Here is a 23,068-nt window from a genome sequence, read left to right on the forward strand (position 1 = left end):
CCACATAAAGTTTTTATCTTTCTAGACTATATCTGATTTTTATTTTTTCCCTTATAATACTCCCCTGAAATAGAAAAAGAATAATATTTAGAAAAGAATGCTTTTTCTCTCAACTTAAATGTTTGTTGCAATTATATTTATGACCTCTGTTTTTAAGGTAGAGAGATGTTAGAACAGGAGTACTATCAGGCGAGAACTTTTACTTCCGAGTTTCCTAATCTTAGAAATGATTAGTGATGTATGCTTGGAAACAGTCATGTAACTGAACCAGATGTAAGTGGTCTTTGTAATTCATTCCCTGAACACCGAGTTTGTGCTCTGCTTTTATTAATATTTAAAATATTTTACATAGGTATAAGAACAGCACTCTTGGAATCTGATGATCATACATGTCCTACATGCCATCAAAATGATGTCTCTCCTGATGCTTTAATTGCCAATAAATTCTTACGACAGGTAGCTATCTTTGTATCCCTGAAAATTTTTTTTATAAATTTTTGATTATTTAAACTGTACTTGAGTAAATACAACCTTACATTTTCCTGCATTTTTCTGTTTGATATCTGTAGGCTGTTAATAACTTCAAAAATGAAACTGGTTATACAAAAAGACTACGAAAACAGTTACCCCCACCACCACCCCCAATACCACCCCCAAGACCACTCATTCAGCGGAACCTACAACCTCTGATGAGATCTCCAATATCAAGACAACAGGATCCTTTGATGATTCCAGTGACCTCTTCATCAACTCACTCAGCTCCTTCTATGTCTTCATTAACTTCTAATCCGTCTTCCTTGGCTCCTCCTGTGCCTGGAAATTCGTCTTCTACTCCAGCTCCTGTACCCGATATAACTGCGACAGTCTCCATATCAGTCCACTCAGAAAAATCAGATGGACCTTTCCGGTAAGTCTGTGTATCTCTCATTTTTCAGAAATAAGTGAGATCGGTAATACAGTTTTTTATTGATGTATGTTGCTTTAGCAGTTGTAATGTCCTGCAGTACGAATTCTTGTGAACCACTGGGCTGAGTAAGGTGGGGGACTCAATAAAGTAACCTTCCTCTAAAGGTTTCCCTGTAAGAGATGACTTGTTCTTATTGGAGGAACAAGCAAATGAAGGAGATTTCACTTGGCAAATGATTAAGCATCCCAAGGTCAACAACTATACAAGTTGCCAACAACCTTTGTTAAATGTCGAATCATAAAGAGAATTCGCTTGTGGTCATAATGATGGTATTAGAAAAGAGTAGATTTGAGCAGAACTAAACACAATTTGGATCCATAGAGTAGAGGCAATAAAACATTGATGTCAGTAAAGAAGTCAGACTAATTATTTTGGGAAAAAAATTATTTTGGAGCCTAATTATATAGAAGACCAATGAAAACTCATTTAAATCCTACCACTTCAGACACTAAAAGGACCTTGGACCACATAGTCCAATGATTGATAAATTCTTTTTTATTATCATTATTCATGAGAGATTGAGAGAGGCAGAGACAGGCAGAGGGAGAAACAGGCTCCTCGCAGGAAGCCCGATAAGGGACTGGATCCTGGATCCTGGGATCATGCCCTGAGCTGAAGGCAGCCGCTCAACCACTGAGCCACCCAGGCATCCCTGGTCCATAAATTCTTAAAGAATCAACCACCTTTTAAAAAAATAGGTGTCAGAAGTCTGTGCAGATTTTTTGAAACAAAATCTTGAGGACTGGGACCTTCACATGTATATGGAAGACCTCTCATTAATTTTCTGTGATTAAAGTGGGAATAAGTCTCAGGGTTTCTTGGTTTTCCTATCTCTTTGATTCAGTGGTAGAGCTGGAAGTAGAATTTACTCTTAATTCTGTCTTCCTTAGGTCCCACACTTTGACTTTTTTTTTTTTTTTAAGTTTTATTCTTACAGCTCAACTGGTTTCTGTCATGACTATCCCAGATGGGACTTCTTAAGGAGACTTCCTTTTTTACTTAGCACTTTGCACTTTCCTCAAAAGTTTTCATCAACTTTGATTTAACTCACCTTAATGCGGGTGGTAGGCAAACAGACTTAGTGATAATATGTAATATTTTTACTCTTAATCCTCCATTTCTGATGACTTTAATATCTTGCAAACTACATTGTTTTATAGGGACTCTGATAGTAAAATACTGCCAGCTGCAGCCCTTGCACCAGAGCACTCAAAAGGGGCCTCTTCAATTGCAATCACTGCTCTTATGGAGGAGAAAGTAAGTTTAGTTGGCTCTTAAATTTGGAGATTTGTCATATAGTTGTTCTGGTTTTTCTCTGATTTTTTTTTTAACTCTTCTGTTTCTTTTCTTTCTTTCTTTTTTTTTTTTTTTTTTTTAACTTTGTCTTTTTACTCGTGTTTTTATCCTACAGGGTTACCAGGTACCTGTACTTGGAACCCCATCTTTGCTTGGACAGTCACTGTTGCATGGACAGTTGATCCCCACAACTGGTGAGTAAAATCATTTTGATTTGAACATTTTCTCCTTTCAGAAATAATTTTAACTTTACTTAACATGTGGTTTCATATTTACATTGTTTTTGTTTCCAAGGTCCAGTAAGAATAAATACTGCTCGTCCAGGTGGTGGTCGACCAGGTTGGGAACAGTAAGTATATGTTTAAAATAATCTCCAGATGATTGCTTTTGAACTAGATAATGGAAATTAGAATCTAGTGTGTTTCTTAATATTTTTTATTATAAACTCTTCTTTTGTAAATGCCCTGTTAACATAGTTTTTGTTTAGTGTCACAAATCCAAGATTATGTGAAGAACTATTTCCTAAAAGAATGAGTAAATCTGGGCGGCCTGGGTGGTTCAGCAGTTTAGCGCTGCCTTCAGCCCAGGGCCTGATGCTGGAGACCTGGGATCAAGTCCCATGTCAGGCTCCCTGCATGGAGCCTGCTTCTCCCTTTGCCTGTGTCTCTGCCTCTCTCTCTCTCTCTCTCTCTCTCTCTCTCTCTCTCTCTCTTTGTCTCTCATGAAAAATAAATAATCTTTAAAGAGTAATTCTTTTCTTAAAATGGTAAAATGTAAATTCTTATCTGTTCTTTTCACTTTCATGTCTTACCAAATGGTGTTCTTGATAGGAATGAATAGATAAGTTATCTTTTCAGTTATCTATTCATTTAGTTAATAGATAAGTAATCGAAAATATTTTTTTATTTTACATACTGAATCACTTATGGTGTAAATAAACTTTTTCCTAGCCTTAATATGGATTTTCAAAATTTGATTTGAGTAAACAGATATTGAGGCTACCAAAAACAGAATTTCTCATTTTGAAAATAGTCTGAAAAAGAAAATAGTCTGTTAGTGATATTTTATTACATATTAAAATCTCTAGGGTATGATTTTCTGTCCTGTGAAATACGAAGAATTTTGATCTTTGTAAGATGGCCTATGGCATTAAAAATTCATATATTTGTTTGTTTGTGGTCTTTCTATGTATAGTCCTTTTTGTTTCTATAATCTATATAAACCAGTTTTTATATTTATATAAGCTGGCTTATATTCTTAAACTTTGATCTTTTTGTTTGAGAGATAAGTCAAATTTTTTATTTTAAAAAATATGCCATGTTGAGAGACTTAGCAGATGGTGTCAGTAGAAGGAATACAGGATTTGGAGACAGGTAGTCCCACGTTAGAATCTTAGCCCCTGCACTTAACAGCTACATAATCTTGGGCATACAGTTTTACTCCTCAGCTCCATTGCCTCATCTGTAGAATTGGAATGGTGCTAGTTCCTCACCTCACCTGCACAGTGCCCAGCAGATAAAAGGGCTCTATTTCTCTTCTGTACATAAATTCACAGTTACTTGTAGAGTGCTAAATGGAATGCAATATTGCAGAAGTTTTGTACATTGAGGTTTAATGTCAAAATAATCAGAAAAAAAATAGTTTAAATGTAATACTTGCCCGTATCTTCTCTATCTGGAACAAATTTCAGAATAGAGGTCAGGGAGAGGAAAACGTTTCTAGAATAGTTAAAATATGTCTTAAAGTCTGTGCACTAAGAGAGATTGTGTGTTATACTCAAGCCCACTTTATCTTTCTTTCCAACAGTTCCAATAAGCTTGGATATCTGGTTTCTCCACCACAGCAAATTAGAAGAGGGGAAAGGAGCTGCTACAGGTAGGCTTGTTAAAAATCTTGGAAAACTGTAATCTGATGATATGCCGAAAAATACAACACAAAGAAATTAAAGCACTCCAGTGGCTGGGAAGGGAGGTCATTTGGTTTATGCTTATCTTACTTAAGTCCTCAGGAGTTGCCCCTGAGGCCTAGAGAAAAACAGATTACATTTAATCTTTTAAATGATGGTTTAGGGCTACATCTTTAATACTCCTTCCCAATGACTACTTTGCCCCAGCACACAAGAGAATATTAGCTTACATTTACTCTTTTGAGGATAGAAGGAAGTCCTTAAGGCCCAGACAATATTTAAGTGCCAGTTTAAGATGAAAGTTAACTAGCTCACCTCCCAAACATGAAGAAGAATTGCATTTATTTCTCTTCTAGACTCCATTGTCTGAATCTTCTCCCACCTTCTCTTTTCCAAGAGAAGAGACCAAGAGATTGTTCGGGGCTCTTGCCCTGGACAGGCAAAAGCAATGTTAGTCTGTGAAGTAAGCCCTAGGTCTTATTATGTAGGTCACACTCACCACCAGGGTAAAGGGCCTCCAAATTAACTCTCTAGCAAGAATATTAAGGATATTTTCTAGGGCTTCATTGAGAATTGCTAAGTAGCTTTGTTACTAGATCACATGCTAATAGAAGATAATATTTACTAATTCAGGCTGTGAAAAGAGGGTTAAAATCTAAACCCCTGCTATTCTGTACCATTTATCTATAAATTAAAGAACGTTTAAGCTTAACAGAAATAAGCCCATTTTTTTTAAAGAAGCCACTATTTCTTTGATGAGAGACCAATCAGAAACTGGTCAGTACTGTTATTTACACCCAACTCTTTGAAAGAAAACACTGATATTTAGTTAATTACAAATGTTAACAGTAGTACTTATTTTCTTGAGGATGAAAGGAAGAACATAGGGAATATAATCAATGGTATTCTGATAGTGTGATATGGTTGACAGATAGTAGTTAACATTGTGAGCCTCACATCAGGTGTAGACTTAAATGCTGTGTTGCACACCTGAAAATAATGTAACCTTGTGTGTCAGCTATACTTCAATGTTTTTTTAAAAACGTAACAAATAAGTACTTTAATTGCAAAAACAAAACCAAAAAAAGTACTTTAAATACAAAAACAAAAACCTGTTCAGGACACCTGGGTGTCTCAGTGGTTGAGCGCTGCCTTCGGCTCGGCATAATCCTGGAGTCCTGGATCAAGTCCCACATCGAGCTTCCCTGTAGAGAGCCTGCTTCTCTGCCTGCCTGTGTCTCTGCTTCTCTGTGTCTCTCATGAATAAATAAATACAATCTTTAAAAACCAAAAGCAATGAAGCCAGAAATATTTTAATGACAGAAATATTTTTCTGTCAGAAAAATAAAATGATGTAAAATGTCAAAAATACCTAGTACTTAGGTACTGGTACCTAAGAAAGATCATTTATTTATACACTTCCTACCTCAAAAGATTACAGGAAGTGGTTTTCTTCATTGAAGATTTTGGTCTGGAAGGCATTTGGGGGAGGCCTCTGTCAGAGAGGCATTAACATTGTCAGTTCTTTTAAAGCACAGATTAGGAAGTCACACAAGAGAACTTATAAATGTAGCATCTCCATAGAGAGAAGGCCCTGTAAACTTGTATCATCTAGGTTCTCAAGTGGCCTTTAAAATTATATTTACATATAAATAAGTGTTCCTATGCTTATTTGAACAGTTGGTTATATTCCATCTTTTGTAAGTTTAAAGATAATTATGAATAGAAAAGACAAGCTTACTTGTCTTGGGTGATTTTAGTTTGAAGGAATAATATCTTGGAATTTATTTCTCCAGAAGTATAAACCGTGGACGACACCACAGCGAAAGATCACAGAGAACTCAAGGCCCATCGCTACCAGCAACTCCAGTTTTTGTGCCTGTGCCACCCCCTCCTTTGTACCCGCCCCCACCCCATACACTTCCTCTCCCTCCAGGTGTGCCTCCTCCACAGTTCTCTCCTCAGTTTCCTCCTGGCCAGCCGCCACCTGCTGGCTATAGTGTCCCTCCTCCAGGCTTTCCTCCAGCTCCGGCCAATTTATCGACATCTTGGGTATCGTCGGGAGTGCAGACAGCTCACTCAAATACCATCCCAACAACACAAGCACCCCCGTTGTCCAGGGAAGAATTCTATAGAGAACAACGACGGCTAAAAGAAGAGTGAGTGTTTTAATTTGAAATTCTCATACACTTTCATTTTCTGATGTAACATTAAGCCAGGTATCTTTGGAAACATTTTCTAGTGTTTCCAGTTAGTACAAGAAAAATCACCTAAAAACTGAACCAAAGCCATACAAGCAACTTCCTCAGGGATTCCTAGTTATTTATAGTTTTAAAATGGAAAACTAATGGCAATTTCATTCATTTCATTCATGATCTAATTACATTTGTCTTGTTAGTTTTCTTAAATGGTTTTTGTTAACTTTCACTCTTTAACTTTATTTTACTAGGGAAAAGAAAAAGTCCAAGCTAGATGAGTTTACAAATGATTTTGCTAAGGAATTGATGGAATACAAAAAGATTCAAAAGGAGCGTAGGCGCTCATTTTCCAGGTTAGTGTTTTGCAAGCCTTCACAACAGAATTACAAATGGGACTTTGAATATCCAGGGATTAGCTATGGATATAAATAACATTGCACTTACGGAATTTTTCTGATTCGGTCTAGGTTTATAGAAATGGACATGTAGCTTATTTCCCAATATCTGTTTATTGAAATAATGTCTCAATGTAAATTCTATTGTGTAGAACTAGCAGTTACGGGGATTAAATTGCCCTTGTCCCTTGAAGTTATTTGTAGTGTGAAATAATTGGGAAATGTTTGTGGAAGGAGAGAAATAGAATAGCTGAAGAACAATTCTGAGAACCCTTTTACTTGAGGCTACAGCTTCTTGCTGGAACATTAACCTGTATAATTAATGAAGTAGTGGTAGACTACAAATTGCTTTATCAATAGAAAAACTGAATTATAAAAATTCCCTGGAAGTTTGTTTAAAAGACTTATTTTTTAAGCTTACATTTGAAATGTGGTTCCTTTCAAAGCTAGACTATTGGCCGACGTAGGACAAAGAAATTACTCCTACTTAAATAACCAGATAGGAAGTTAAATTTAATTGGCATTTTGTTTAGTGTTAACTTAATTAGCTCATATAACTCACGGTACATTAATGCGCTTCACTCTAATTGTCAAGATTTCACTTTTGTTTTGTAACAAGTGATTGCTCTGATCTTTGTGTACTTTATTCCATTCCAGTAGAGGTCACTGTGCCTCTTTAATCATCTAAGATGAAATTTGATATAAAAGATGGAACCGTGAGGAGAGCATGCTAGAGTCTGAATCTGTATTTTATTTTGTATGTATTTCTCAACTATCAATTATTGTTTTGTTTTTGTTTCTAGGTCTAAATCTCCTTATAGTGGTTCATCATATTCAAGAAGTTCCTATACTTATTCTAAGTCAAGATCTGGTTCAACACGTTCACGTTCTTATTCTCGATCATTTAGCCGCTCACACTCTCGTTCCTATTCACGATCGCCTCCATACCCCAGAAGAGGCAGAGGCAAGAGCAGAAATTACCGTTCACGGTCTAGATCTCATGGATATCATCGATCTAGGTCAAGGTCACCCCCATATAGACGGTATCATTCACGGTCAAGATCTCCTCAAGCATTTAGGGGACAGTCTCCCAATAAACGTAATGTGCCTCAAGGGGAAACAGAACGTGAATATTTTAATAGATACAGAGAAGTTCCGCCACCTTATGACATGAAAGCTTATTATGGGAGGAGTGTTGATTTTAGAGACCCATTTGAAAAAGAGCGTTACCGAGAATGGGAGAGAAAATATAGAGAGTGGTATGAAAAGTATTATAAAATAGGTTATGCTACTGGAGCACAGCCTAGACCATCAGCAAATAGAGAGAACTTTTCTCCAGAGAGGTTTTTGCCTCTTAATATCAGGAATTCTCCCTTCACAAGAGGCCGCAGAGAAGATTATGCTGGTGGACAAAGTCATAGAAGTCGAAACTTAGGTGGCAACTATCCAGAAAAGCTTTCAACAAGAGACAGTCACAATCAGAAGGACAACACAAAGTCAAAAGAGAAAGAGAGTGAAAATGCTCCTGGAGATGGTAAAGGAAACAAACATAAGAAACATAGGAAAAGAAGAAAGGGGGAGGAAAGCGAAGGTTTTCTAAACCCTGAGTTGTTAGAAACTTCTAGGAAATCGAGAGAACCTACAAGTGGTGAAGAAAATAAAACTGACTCATTGTTTGTTCTCCCAAGTCGAGATGATGCTACACCTGTTAGAGATGAACCAATGGATGCAGAATCTATCACTTTTAAATCAGTGTCTGAAAAAGACAAGAGGGAGAAAGACAAACCAAAAGCAAAAGGTGACAAGACCAAACGGAAAAATGATGGGTCTACAGTGTCCAAAAAAGAAAACATTGCAAAACCTGCTAAGGGACCTCAAGAAAAACTAGATGGAGAGCGTGAAAAATCTCCTCGATCTGAACCTCCACTTAAAAAAGCCAAAGAGGAGACTCCAAAGACTGACAATGCTAAGTCATCATCTTCCTCCCAAAAAGATGAAAAGATCATTGGTACCCCCAGGAAAGCTCACTCTAAGTCAGCAAAGGAACACCAGGAGACAAAACCAGTCAGAGAGGAAAAAGTGAAGAAGGATTATTCCAAAGATGTCAAATCAGAAAAATTAACAAATAAGGAAGAAAAGGCCAAGAAGCCTAGTGAGAAAAGTAAGCCACCTGACAGCAAGGGAGAAAAAAGAAAAAGAAAAACCGAAGAAAAAAGCGTAGATAAAGATTTTGAGTCCTCTTCAATGAAAATCTCTAAACTAGAAGTAACTGAAATAGTGAAACCATCACCAAAGCGCAAAATGGAACCAGATATTGAAAAGATGGATAGGACCCCTGAGAAGGACAAGATTTCATCATCCTCAACTGCCCCAGCCAAAAAAATCAAGCTCAACAGAGAAACTGGTAAAAAAATTGGAAGTACAGAAAATGTATCTAATACAAAAGAACCCTCTGAAAAATTAGAGTCGACATCTAGCAAAGTTAAACAAGAAAAAGTAAAAGGAAAGGTCAGACGAAAAGTAGCTGGAGCTGAGGGATCCAGCTCAACGCTTGTGGATTACACCAGGTATCTGATTATGGGTAGTTGGATGTAGATGTTTGTTTTGGGGGAGAATATCCTTTAATTTTATCCATGCTTGTACTTTTAAAGGGTCTGTTAATTAAAAAGGGGTTAGACTGGTTTACTGGTTAGACTGGTCTTTAATGAAAGGAGTTGAAGATTGTAAATCAGTTTGTGGGTGAGCCACATTTGTTTTTATGCAGTCCTACATTTGAATCATTTAATCTCTATTAGAGTAGCGCCAAAGGCTTTGAGAGTTAAAAGGACGTTTATGTTTAAGTTAGCCTTATTATACTTAACCAATGTTCAGTAAAAGTAAATTCTTCATTAAATTCTTCATTATTTAACAATATTTTAATTGTTTTTAGTACGAGCTCAACGGGAGGCAGTCCTGTGCGGAAATCTGAAGAAAAAACAGATACAAAACGAACTGTCATTAAAACTATGGAAGAATATAATAACGACAATACAGCTCCTGCTGAAGATGTTATTATTATGATTCAGGTTCCTCAGTCCAAATGGGATAAAGATGACTTTGAATCTGAAGAAGAAGATGTTAAGACCACACAGCCTATATCAAATGTAGGAAAACCTGCCAGTGTTATTAAAAATGTTAGCACTAAACCATTAAATACAGTCAAGTATACTGAAAAAGAAAGTGAGTCATCAGAGAAAATTCAGAAACTCACCAAGGAAGTGAGCCATGAACTTATACAGCATGAGATCAAAAGTTCAAAAAATTCTGCCTCCAGTGAAAAGGGAAAGACCAAAGATCGAGATCATTCAGTTTCAGAGAAGGAAAACCCTGAAAAGAGGAAGAACAGCGCTCAGCCAGAGAAAGATAGTAACTTGGACCGTCTAAGTGAACAAGGGAATTTTAAAAGTCTGTCTCAATCTTCCAAAGAGACAAGAACTTCAGATAAGCATGATTCAGTTCGAGGTTCCTCAACTAAAGACTTTACCCCCAACAGAGACAAAAAAACTGACTACGACAACAGAGAGTACTCAAGTTCCAAACGTAGAGATGAAAGGAATGAATTAACAAGAAGGAAAGACTCTCCTCCTCGAAGTAAAGATTCTGCATCTGGACAGAAAACTAAGCCAAGAGAGGAGAGAGATTTGCCCAAAAAAGGAACAGGAGATTCCAAAAAGAGCAGTTCCAGTCCCTCAAGAGACAAAAAACCTCATGATCACAAAGCTACTTATGATACTAAACGCCCAAGTGAAGAAATAAAACCTGTAGATAAAAATCCTTGTAAAGATCGTGAGAAGCACATGTTAGAAGCAAGGAACAATAAAGAATCAAGTGGCAATAAATTACTATATGTGCTTAACCCACCAGACCCACAGATTGAAAAAGAGCAAGTTCCTGGGCAGACTGACAAGAATGCTGTCAAGCCGAAACAGCAGTTAAGTCACTCCTCTCGACTTTCCTCTGACTTAACTAGAGAAACTGATGAAGCTGCTTTTGAACCAGACTATAATGAAAGTGACAGTGAAAGCAATGTGTCTGTAAAAGAGGAGGAGACTTCAGGAAAAGTTTTTAAGGAACTGAAAGATAAAGTCGTGGAGAAAACAAAAGACAGCCTGGACACAGCAGCAAGTGTCCAGATAGGCACAGCCAGGAGCCAGAGTCAAAGCAGCCCTAGTGTTAGTCCAAGTAGAAGTCATAGCCCTTCTGGAAGCCAAACCCGAAGCCACAGCAGTAGTGCCAGCTCTGCAGAGAGTCAGGACAGCAAAAAGAAGAAGAAGAAGAAGGAAAAGAAAAAGCACAAGAAACATAAAAAACATAAGAAGCATAAGAAGCATGCAGGCACCGAAGTAGAATTGGAAAAAAGCCAAAAACACAAACACAAGAAAAAGAAGTCAAAGAAGAGCAAAGATAAAGAAAAGGAGAAGGAGAAGGATGACCAAAAAGTGAAATCTGTCCCTGTATAGAAGGACAGATTTTAAAAATTGACTTAATTACTAAGTCATCTGTATTAAATTTTGTTATAATGTAAAGAGATTCAAGCCTTGTAAATAATGATATGGAAGACCCTGTGCTGCACTTAAAATATTGCTGCTTGATTATTTGATTTTTACATCAGAGCTTTATAACACGAACTTTTGTACAGAATTGTGAGTTGTGACCATGTAACATGAGAGGTTTTGCTAGGGCCTATTATTTTTAACCACCATTAATTAGTTGGGGTGGAGTTTACTGTACTGTGAAATTTTCACATTTGAATTTTTTTAATTGCCTGGCAAAAGCTGGTATCAGTTCTAAAATATCAGCAGAATGATTTGCTGAATTCATTACAACCCCGTTATGTCACTTTTTGATTACAATAAAAGTTTTCAGTAAACTTTTCAAATGTCGAATATTTGTGTTATTTGAAGGAAGTATTTCATGTCTCTTCCCCCTTCCATTTTCTTATTTGGAATATCCTTTGAGCCTGTAATATAAGCTGTACCAAATATACAAAACTATGAGGTAAACATGGTAGATCCTAGACTTTGATCAGTGGGCTGGTAGTAGGTGACCAGAAATAAGAAATCAGGATAAATGGAGACCTGGTTGGGGGAAAAAAAATCTAAAAGGGTCCTAAACATATATAGTAATTAGAAGTTTGGACTTGAATTTTAGTGGTGAGGAATTGTGATATATGGTCCTGTATTTTTCTTGAAACCCTGATAAACAAGTGTTAAATTCCTTGATAAAGTGTCAGCTAATGAGCACACACCAGTGAGTATCTGGCCTGTCTGGTCTGCCTGATTGACAAAAGCAAGAGCAGCAGGTCTAGGAGCACTAGGTTGGACTATGATGGGCTCTTCCTTTGTGGCTGTGGTTCAAGAAGTATCATAGGCAACGAAAAGCTTTTGACAGGTTTTAGGGAGTTAGGGTAAGAATGGTGCTTCAAAAACATGGCAGTATAAATGGGTCAAGACTACAACTTCTAGGAGGAGGAAAAGAGACCAGCTTCAGTCTGAGGGTGGTCCTAGAGTGCCCTTGGATGGTACATTAGCAGTAGCTTGCTTCTATTAAACTCCTGTGACTGTGCCTTGTCAGGATTTCCAGACTGGGCCGTGTGGACAGGATGCAAACATACTTCATTGTGTTTTGTTTTTTTTTTTTTAATTTAATTTATTTATTTATTTATTTATGATAGTCACAGAGAGAGAAAGAGGCAGAGACACAGGCAGAGGGAGAAGCAGGCTCCATGCACCGGAGCCCGACGTGGGATTCGATCCCGGGTCTCCAGGATCGCGCCCTGGGTCAAAGGAAGGCGCCAAACCGCTGCACCACTCAGGGATCCCCTTCATTGTGTTTTTAATGCAACATTTAATATTTGAAGAAAGAAACGAGCATCACAAATATTGACAGCATCAAAGCCATTCAGGACTTAGTTAAGACTGTTGCATGTTTGTCAAAAGTAAGTTTATTAAGTTAAATGAAAGCAACTTTAGGGATCCCTGGGTGGCGCAGCGGTTTGGCGCCTGCCTTTGGCCCAGGGCGCGATCCTGGAGACCCGGGATCGAATCCCACGTCGGGCTCCTGGTGCATGGAGCCTGCTTCTCCCTCTGCCTATGTCTGCCTCTCAATCTCTCTCTCTCTCTCATAAATAAATAAAGATCTTTAAAAAAATAAAAAATAAATAAATGAAAGCAACTTTAAAAGGGCTCTATCACTAGGGAGGAAGGTGTCTGTTCCACCCATTCCCAGCCACAGCCCACCCTACCCAAATAATTACTACTACTTTTCAGGTATTCCAGCTTGGCTACCCTCTTAATTCTTACTAGTCAGGTCCCCAGATCTAGATTGTATTTCCCACATCCACTGAGGATTTTAGCACCCAGGACTCAAACTTCATCAGGTGAGGTCAGTTTCCTTACCAAGTAGGCTCCTGGTCTTTAATTTTAACCTCAACTGAACTTCCCCTTAATGTGGTCCACTCCAAGACAGTTTTCTAGAGTTCTGGGGCCACTCTGCTCTTAAGTTTAAACCAATCTTTCATCTGCAGCCTGGTCTTCTAGCTCCATCCTCTACTGACCTTACTTAAGCCTGAGATTTTAACTCCTCTCTCTCTTTCTGCTGTCTTTCCTTCCTATGATTGCCTGGATCCCATCATTTCTACCACATGGCCCCCTACCCCTCCCAAACCTCCCCCTTACCCATCTTCCTGTACCTAAACAGCTTAATTCCCAAGCCTAAGTAAGGGTGCTGCTTAATGAAATTAAAGACTTGAAAGAAATGTTAAATACATGTCCAGCACTGTGCTAGGTGCTTGTATTTATTTGATCCTTAAAGATTCTAGTGGCTTTTGATGTCCAATACTCCTTTTTTTTTTTTTTTTTGTCCAATACTACTTTGAGCAGGAAATGCCACTACCTCTGAAGGGTCAGTCCAGCCTAGATACTCAACCCTCAGTGCCTAACCAGTCCAACTCACCCCTGCCATGTAGAGGAATGGGATAACGTGTAAGACTCAACTTGTTTTTGCTGGACCCCAGAAAGGCCATGTTATATCTCCATGTCTTTCACACTTGGCTGCTTTCATGGGGCTGAACTTTTCTTCCTCCTCTGCCTGTCTCACAGTTTCCTACCCATCATTCAAGAGTTAGTTTGCCTTTTTTTTTTTTTTAACTATTCCTTCATAGTGCCTGCTTGAGCATCCCCATACACACCCAAGATGGCATAGCATCATTGGATATGCTGTGGAGACACTTCATTTGTTTTCTGTGGGCTTTGGTTGTCTTCCTCACTGGACTGAGTGAGAGCCTCAAAAGGAAATGTGGAGTTTATATTCCAGAAGCCAAACCACACCTTGCACGTAATGTTTGAATTGATAGGATGAAATTATTTTTTTTAGCTTAAAGTTAAATTCTGCAAACTTCCTGGAAACCAGTGATATGTCAACATTTTTAAGGGAGGAAAATAATTTTTGAGCTACTATAGATTTGGAAGACAGTATCCTTCCAATAATCAGCTGCTCCAATGTGCCAAGTATATTGCAAAGTCTTACCATCAGGGGCCTAAGAATAACTCCTTTGCTGGTCTCAGCATGCCAAATGAAGAGTGCTAAATCCCCTCCAGAATTTTTAAGCCTGAGATTTCAGAGTTAGAAAGCTAGTTAATGGTTTATTCATCCCAATTTGTGCAAGTGTCCCCTTCTGTCTTGTCCACTTCTTTCCTGTCTTTAACTCCTTTAAAGAACTCTGTTCTTACTGTACAAAATTGCACAGAGCAAACCTCTGGTTTGGAGCAAACTCTTCTCTAAACCCTTTTATACTGCAGCTATTTGTGTAAGCCAATTTCAGCTGGTCTCTTATTTTAACAAGGCCTCACTAATACATAGGGATGTAAATATAGTGTGCTCTTTGTGTATCAAACACGTCCTTTTGGCATTAACATTTTTCATTAATTTTAAGAATTGCAAATGATGACAAATTCAATAAAATAAGCCACTTAAATTCTTAGAGTCGTGTGGCACTGCTATATGTAAATAACAGTTCAGCACACATGGAAAATGGGGTTACCGAGAATGTTCAGAAATTTCATGAGAATCCTTTTCATTAATGCAGTATAAACTCATCAAGGCTTCTCTTTGTTACAGGCTTCTGAGATTTTTAAGGTTGTGTTAATAGGACTTTTAAAGAACAGCTATTGCTAATTTATACAGTTCAGAAAAACTAATGGTGAGTGGACAGTGATCTCATTTTAGAACAAACACCAAAATCTTGCTTTCCACTCAGAATGTGGCTCTTTAGTAATTTGCTATGAAGTTGTTTGGCCAGGGTGGATCTTACTCAATTTTTTTCATTTTTAAGTCTAACGTAGTAAGAGATGCTAGTAAAAGAATGGACATACCTTTAGAATTCAAAATAGTGTCTTTGTAGAAACCTCAACCTTAAAATTTTGATAATTATCTATAAATATGTTTTAGCCTTGGCTTAATGACCTGTAAGTATATCTGGTGGACCGATACCTTTTCATATCCTAAAACTTAAATGAAAACAAGTTGGATGAGAAGTGATCTTAGGAGGAAACTGTATCAGTGCTAGAACCCAGGGAAAGGATGGAAGGGGCAGACAGCCAGAAATGTGGGATTTTGCCACAATGCCACATTTTAAAAGTTGTGTTTTTGTTTTTAAAGAACTAAAGACAGGGGCAGCCCGGGTGGCTCAGTGGTTTGGCGTCGCCTTCAGCCCAGGGCCTGATCTGGAGCTCCAGGATTGAGTCCCACATCCAGCTCCCTGCATGGAGCCTGCCTCTCCCTCTGCCTCTGTCTCTGCCTCTGTCTCTGTCTCTGCCGCTGTCTCTCTGTGTCTCTCATAAATAAATAAATAAAATCTTAAAAAAATAAATAAAGACAGATCCCCAGAATTCCTTGAGAAAGCAGATGGCCTCTTGGGAAGTGCAAATAGAAGATCTTGGGCATTATGAATGCCTCATAATCTGGAGGGACAATGGTAGGTTATGGAGCATATGAGGAATACTACCTTTGTGGCCATTTTAATATGATGGAAATTGCACAAAGGAAGCCTGAAGCATAGGCTACAATGTTGATGGCGCTAGGGGAAGGTTCCATCCAAAAATAGATTTGCTGTATGTGGTCTCATCACCAGGAAGGAGGTCAGACCAGAGATCCCTCACTCACCTGGCTATTACAGGTGGAAGGGAAAAACCAAAGATACACAATTTTTGAATCATGATAGTGTTGGTACTAGAACTGGTAGACAAACAGTGAAATTGAATGAAGCTTGGAAATTGGCCCGAATAAAAAAGTACTTAATAACAGTTTCAGCATAAATAAATGTGAAAAAGGTCAATTTTTCAGTAAGTAGCTTTGAGAGAACTGGATTACCATTTAGAGAAAAAATTTTCACACCTTAAAATTCTAGATGAATTAAATCCATTTATCCACAATTTCATTTTACTACATAACCCAAGTGTTGGTCAGTTTTCCTTTTTCTGGGATCAGCTTCTCTTTAATAAATGATCTTTGTTTTTCAAACTGACCAGTCAACTGGAAACAGACCTTCCCCAATATTTCTGTGATAATACTTGTGAGATGTGGTTTATCTTTAGGATTTTTAGAGTTTATTTATTTGACAGCATGGAAGAGCACAGAGGGGCAGAGGGAAAGGGAGAAGCAGGCTCTCCACTGAGCAAGGAGCCTGATGTGGGGCTCACCAGAGATCATGACCTGAGCCGAAGGCAGTCACTTAACCGACTGAGCCACTCAGGTGCCCCAGATGTGGTTTATTTTGGTCTGCCCCTTTCTGATTCCCTGACGTCTATTCCTAGTGCTGATTTTTCTCTTCAGATCTCACTATGGTAGAGCCTCAGTCTTCATAAGTTTTATTGCATTTCCCTCAGAATACATCACATCCTCTCACTTGCCTGTGTTCAACATCTTTACTTCTTTTTTGTCCTACGCCATAGGCTCTTCATCTTTTAAGGTATTTTTCTGAGCCAAGAAACAATCCCCCTGTGATGAATTTTACCATTAAAGAGCAGAAGAAACTGCAGGCACTTCTTTAAAATAGCAACTCTTTTCTTCCCTCTACAATTTAAAAAAAATTACAAACTCAACCATTATACAGAATACAAATGGCCAATTGACATTTGAAAAGGTTAAATGTCACTGGCAATAAAAATGCCAGTAAAAGTTCCATTGCCTTCAGGCATTTAGAGTTACCTGCAAGTCCAAAACCAACCCTATTTTCCCTCCTCCCACCACCTTGGCATTTCCATTAGCACTTGTCTGTCATGGTTAGCTTTTCACTAAGTTTGCTCAAATCATAATATATATCCTCAGTTTGCAGGCTTTTAAAAAAAAAAAAAAGATGTATTTATTTATTCATGAGAGACAGACTGAGAGAGAGACAGAGACACTGGCAGGGGGAAAAGCAGGCTCCTCACAGGGAACCCGATGTGGGACTCCATCCCAGATTCCGGGATCAGGATCGTGACCTGAGCCGAAGGCAGTCGCCCAACCACTGAGCCACCCAGGCGTCTCAGTTTGCAGGCTTTTAAAATTTGCTTTTATTTCTAACAAAACCCTACATAGTTTTAAAAGTCATAGTTCTTCAAGGCATAAAACACTTGAGTGTCCTGCCCTTACTCACTGCATCCTCACTTCAGCTCTTCAGATGCAATCAATTCCAACTGTTTCAGCTTTTTTGTTAAAAAACAACACATGGGGCGCCTGGGTGGCTTAGAGGTTGAGCATATCTGCCTTTGGCTCAGGTTGGGATCCTGGGATTGAGTTCCCCATCGGCCCCCCATGGAGAGCCTGCTTCTCCCTCTGCCTATGTCTCTGTCTCTGTCTCTGTCTCTTTCTGTCTCATGAATAAATAAATAAAATCTTTAAAAATTTTTAAAAATTAAAAAAATAAATAAGAACAATAACACTTGTTGAATATAAAACATATACTCTTGGGCAGCCCCAGTGGCACAGCGGTTTAGTGCCGCCTGCAGCCCCCGATGTGATCCTGGAGACCTGGGATCGAGTCCCGCATCGGGCTCCCTGAATGGAGCCTGCTTTTCCCTCTGCCTGTGTCTCTGCCTCTCTCTCTCTCTCTCTCTCTCTGTCTCTCATGAATAAATAAAATCTTTTTTAAAAAAGTATACTCTCACCTCAAATTTTCAGTTTCAGTGACCAGCTACTACTACTGACTTCAGTTGTTCATCTCCCTCCCCACCCTACCCCACACTATCTTTTCCCCTCCTCCAAATAAAAGTTCTCATTTGGTCTAAATTGAAATGACTGGACATATTATGTCTTGGGGCTCCTGGCTGGCTCAATATCTAGATAGAGACTCTTAATCTCAGGGTCTCAGGGTCATGAGTTCAAGTCCCTGGGTGGGTGAAAAGCTTACTTAAAAAAGGATGTTGAGGGCAGCCCAGGTGGCTCAGCAGTTTAGCACTGCCTTGGGCTCAGGGCCTGATTCTGGAGACCTGGGATCGAGTCCCACGTCGGGCTCCCTGCGTGGAGCCTGCTTCTCCCTCTGCCTGTGTCTCTATCTCTCATGAATAAATAAATATTTTTTTAAAAAAAGGGTTAGGACTCTCCTCCTAACCCTTTTTAAAAATAATAATAATAATAATAAAAGGATGTTGGGAGACATTATTATGTCTTTACATCTGTCATTCAAAATCAAGTCATTTGTTGTATTAGGATTCTCTTTCTGGTAAAATTTTGGTTTCCTTGGAATTAATAACTTATTTATTTTTAATTTAAATTCAATTAATTAACATAATGTATTATTTCAGATGTAGAGATCAGTGATTCATCAGTCTTATATAACACCCAGTGCTCATTACATTATATGCCCTCCTTAGTAATGCCCTTCTCCACCCCCTCCCCTCTAGTGACCCTCAGTTTGTTCCTATGATTAAGAGCCTCTTATGATTTGTCTCCCTCTCTGATTTAGTCTTTTTTTTTCTTTTTTCCTCTTTTCCCCTGTTCCTCTAATTCTGTTTCTTAAATTCCACATATGAGTGAGATCATATGATAATCCTCTTTCTCTGATTGACATTTTGCTTAGCATCATACCCTCCAGTTCCATCCATGTCATTGCAAATGGCAACATTTCATTTTTTTTTAAAGATTTTATTTATTTATTCATGAGAGACACAGAGAGGCAGAGACACAGGCAGAGAGAGAAGCAGGCTCTATGCAGGGAGCCCGATGTGGGACTGGATCCCATAACTCGAGGATCATGCCCTGGGCTAAAGGCAGGTGCCCAACCACTGAGCCACCCAGGCATTCCAAGATTTCATTTTTGATGGCTGAATAGTATTCCATTATATATATATATAATATATATATAATTCCATAATATATATTATATATATATATATGTATCACATCTTCTTTATCCATTCATCTGTTGATAGACACCTGGGCTCTTTACATAGTTTGGCTATTGTATAAACGACTTATTTTATTTATTTTTTAAACGACTTATTTTAAAACATGTTTCATTTCCTATAGATTACAAAAAAAAATGTAAGTCTCTCCTCAGTATATTGAAATGAATCAAGTGGTTTTTCAGGTTTATCTTTTTTGTGAAAACTCTCCTATAAAAATTGGTTGTCCTCTAGATCATCCACACAGCTATGACCCTGCAAGCTTCTCTACTGCCATCCTGGGGATTTCCCTCACCTTCTCCCTGCAATGGATCTTTGTATCTTTCACCTTGTATCTTTGTATCTTTCTCTTTCTAAGTTGGCTGCCTCATTTGGGGTGAAGGGCACATGCTCTAGTAGATTCTTGAGAGAGGCTGAGTGAGAGGTACATTTTTTGAGAGCCTACAACATCAAGAATGTTCTTACTCCATCTCCACACTTGATTTATGGTTTGGGTATAGAATTGTAAGTTGGAAATTATTTTCACTTATACTTGCAGACATTGCTCATAATACAGCTTTCAGCCGTATTTTTCTCTCCGAGGATAATTTCAGGAACTTCCTTTTATCCTGAGTACATTAAAAATTTGATGATGTGTGTTGATATGAGTCTTTTAAGATTTATCTTGCTATGTGTTCTATCAGCCCTTTCATTTTTTTTTAAGATTTTATTTATTTATTCATGAGAGACACAGAGAGAGAGAGAGGCAGAGACACAGGGAGAGGGAGAAGCAGGCTCCATGCAAGGAGCCTGACGTGGGACTCGATCCCCGGTCTCCAGGGTCACCCCCTGGGCTGCAGGCGGCGCTAAACCGCTGAGCCACCGGGGCTGCCCCTATCAGCCCTTTCAATCTGGAGATTCAAGTCTCAGTTCTGGAAACCATCTTTTATTACTTGTGGGATGATATTCTCCATTTTGTTCTGGAACATATTATTTAGATGTTAGATTTCCTTGACCGATTCTCTGATTTTCTTACCCCTTTCTTCCTATTTTCTATCTCTTTTTTTAAAAAGATTTTATTTATTTATTCATGAGAGACACAGAGAGAGAGAGAGAAGCAGAGACATAGGCAGAGGGAGAAGCAGGCTCCATGCAGGGAGCCCGATGTGGGACTCGATCCTGGAGCTCCAGGATTACACCCTGAGCTGAAGGCAGACAACCGCTGAGCCACCCATGTGTCCCAGAATTTTTGTTTTCTTATTGTTCCCTTTTTATAATGTCCTCTTCTTTTCTCATCAGTATAATAGGGCTAGTGAAGATGTGATAGGATCGTTGTTTTTTAAGGTTTTCCTATACTCCTTACATTGGAAACTGCAAGGTTTGTCAAGTGGGTTCTATTGTAAGCTGATCTGATTAGATCATTTCCCTGGGGGATCCCCAGCTGCCCTTATCTTCCAAGAATTTTTCTTTTTTAAAAATTTATTTTTTAGGGATCCCTGGGTGGCGCAGCAGTTTGGCGCCTGCCTTTGGCCCAGGGCGCGATCCTGGAGACCCGGGATCGAATCCCACATCAGGCTCCCGGTGCATGGAGCCTGCTTCTCCCTCTGCCTGTGTCTCTGCCTCTCTCTCTCTCTCTCTCTCTCTCTGTGACTATCATAAATAAATGAAAATTTAAAAAAAAATTTAAAAAATTTATTTTTTATATTTAAATTCCAGTACAGTTAGCATACAGTGTTATTTATATTAGTTTCAAGTGTACAGTATAGTGATTTAGCAGGTCTGTACATTGCTCAGTGCTCATCATGGTAAGTATACTCACAAGCATTTTTCTTGGGCTAGTTTCCCCAGGAAGGAATCATCCCTCTTCAGAGCGGGCTAGAGGAGAAGCAGTGTAATTACCACCCTGACTACCAGGAACTCTTTTGGAGATAAGTAGGCTCCATTAAGTATAAAAAGGCTTACAAAAGGGCAGCCCTGGTGGCTCGTCGGTTTAGCGCCGCCTTCAGCAGGTCGTGATTCTTGGAGACCTGGGTTGGAGTCCCACATCAGGCTCCCTGTAGGGAGCCTGTTTCTCCCTCTGCCTGTGTCTCTGCCTCTCTGTGTGTCTCTCATGAATAAATAAATAAAATCTTTTTTTTTAAGGCTTACAAAAATACATTTGCTGTATTTTCATTACAGCAGACCGGCTTGCATCTATGCCTGATGTCCTCAAATCCAGAGGTTCTCCCATTTGACGGTTCTCACAAAGGTTTCATATTGGAATTAATTAGGCAGCTTTAACAAATACTGAAGACTGGGTGGATGCTACCCCCAGAATTTCTGATTTAATACATCTGGGCATGACCTGAACCTCAGGCTTCTTAGAATCTCCCAGGTGATTATATACAGCCAAAGTTGGGAACAACTGCTCTTATTGAACTTCTCCATAGAGTTAGGCTTCATTCTTCTGCCAGAGTGAGTGGCTTTGTATTCACCCTCTTGGCCATCTCTGCATTGCTACTCTCAGTAGTACTTGCTATCAGTCAATTCTGGATCTTCCTGGGCTGCTGAGTTACCAATAATCTGGCTTTGGGCTTCTGATTTAGACCTATGATTCTGGTCCTCTAGGTCACTTACCACTTCTCCATATGAATTTTGCCTTCCAAAACTATTATTTCCCATTCTTGTTCTTTTTTCTTTCATGCCTTCCCCACCCCCTTCATTATCAAGCTGTATTTTTAGGAAGGAGCAAAGGTAAATGTATGCAGTCCACTATGTTTGACTGGAATTCCTCAATCCCACTCTCTGTGATCAGTAATAGTATTAAAATATCTGCTGGTGGGGATCCCTGGGTGGCGCAGCGGTTTGGCGCCTGCCTTTGGCCCAGGGTGGGATCCTGGAGGCCTGGGATCGAGTCCCACGTCGGGCTCCCTGCATGGAGCCTGCTTCTCTCTCTGCCTGTGTCTCTGCCTCTCTCTCTCTCTATGTCTATCATGAATAAATAAATAAAATCTTAAAAAAAATAAAATTCTGCTGGTGCCTTGTCCTTTGGTATTATGTATGCATGTATTTATGTGTGTGCATGTATGAAAAATAAGAAGTTTCAACACTTTTTTTGTATGGCTTCCATCAAGAATTATCCCCTCAGCCCAGGTAACCACTGTTAGGTACTTGTATATCTTTCCAGGATTTCTTTATATATGTGCACACATACACACTTACTACTTTTCCTTATTATACAAATAGCTTTTTAAAAAGATTTTATTTATTTGAGATACAGTAAGAGAGCAGAAGCAGGGGAAGGAACAGAGGGAAAGGGAGAAGCAGACTCCTTGCTCATGGAGGGAGCCCGATGTGGGGTTCCAGCCCAGGACCCTAGAATCATGTCCTGAGCTGAAGGCAGATCCTTAACCGACTGAGCCACCCAGGCACCCCTACAAATAGCTTTAGGACAAGATAGTACTAAGCAGAGATCCCTGGGTGGCACAGCGGTTTAGCGCCTGTCTTTGGCCCAGGGCGCGATCCTGGAGACCCGGGATCAAATCCCACATCGGGCTCCCGGTGCATGGAGCCTGCTCCTCCCTCTGCCTGTGTCTCTGCCTCTCTCTCTCTGTGTGTGTGTGTGTGTATGTGTGACTATCATAAAAAAAATAAAAAAAAGATAGTACTAAGCATACCATATTGCCCTTTGCATTTTTCACTTACTAATACACTTGGACATCTTTCTTTATCAATGTATAGAAAATGTCCCTATTCTTTTCTGTAGCTGCATAATATTCCGTTGTGTACAAATGTAACATTTAACTAGTCACCTATTGATAATTTAAATTGTCTGCTTTTCCTATTAATACAGTGTTAAGTACACTAATACTGAATTCAGTAGTGCTTTTCTCTCAGTCTAATTATTGTTTTAAATACTCAGATAT

General features: G+C 38.9%; 1 protein-coding gene across 4 annotated transcripts in view; it reads left to right on the top strand.

Moving 5' to 3' along the window:
- The window catches only part of RBBP6 (RB binding protein 6, ubiquitin ligase), a 32,059-nt gene extending 20,379 nt beyond the window's left edge, over positions 1–11,680 (top strand). For 3 of the 4 annotated variants that reach the window (XM_077907050.1, XM_077907049.1, XM_077907048.1), the window contains 10 exons: positions 353–456; positions 570–907; positions 2,128–2,224; positions 2,379–2,457; positions 2,558–2,612; positions 4,070–4,138; positions 5,966–6,328; positions 6,619–6,720; positions 7,566–9,329; positions 9,692–11,680. In XM_077907050.1, the coding sequence (XP_077763176.1) occupies positions 353–456; positions 570–907; positions 2,128–2,224; positions 2,379–2,457; positions 2,558–2,612; positions 4,070–4,138; positions 5,966–6,328; positions 6,619–6,720; positions 7,566–9,329; positions 9,692–11,261 (4,541 nt within the window). In that variant the 3' untranslated portion in view covers positions 11,262–11,680. The remainder of the gene's footprint in view (positions 1–352; positions 457–569; positions 908–2,127; positions 2,225–2,378; positions 2,458–2,557; positions 2,613–4,069; positions 4,139–5,965; positions 6,329–6,618; positions 6,721–7,565; positions 9,330–9,691) is intronic. The other variant, XM_077907051.1, reaches the window with a different exon arrangement.
- Positions 11,681–23,068: the final 11,388 nt, after the last annotated feature.

Source organism: Canis aureus, chromosome 8 (genome assembly GCF_053574225.1).
Source record: "Canis aureus isolate CA01 chromosome 8, VMU_Caureus_v.1.0, whole genome shotgun sequence".
In the NCBI taxonomy this organism is placed as follows: Eukaryota; Metazoa; Chordata; class Mammalia; order Carnivora; family Canidae; genus Canis; species Canis aureus.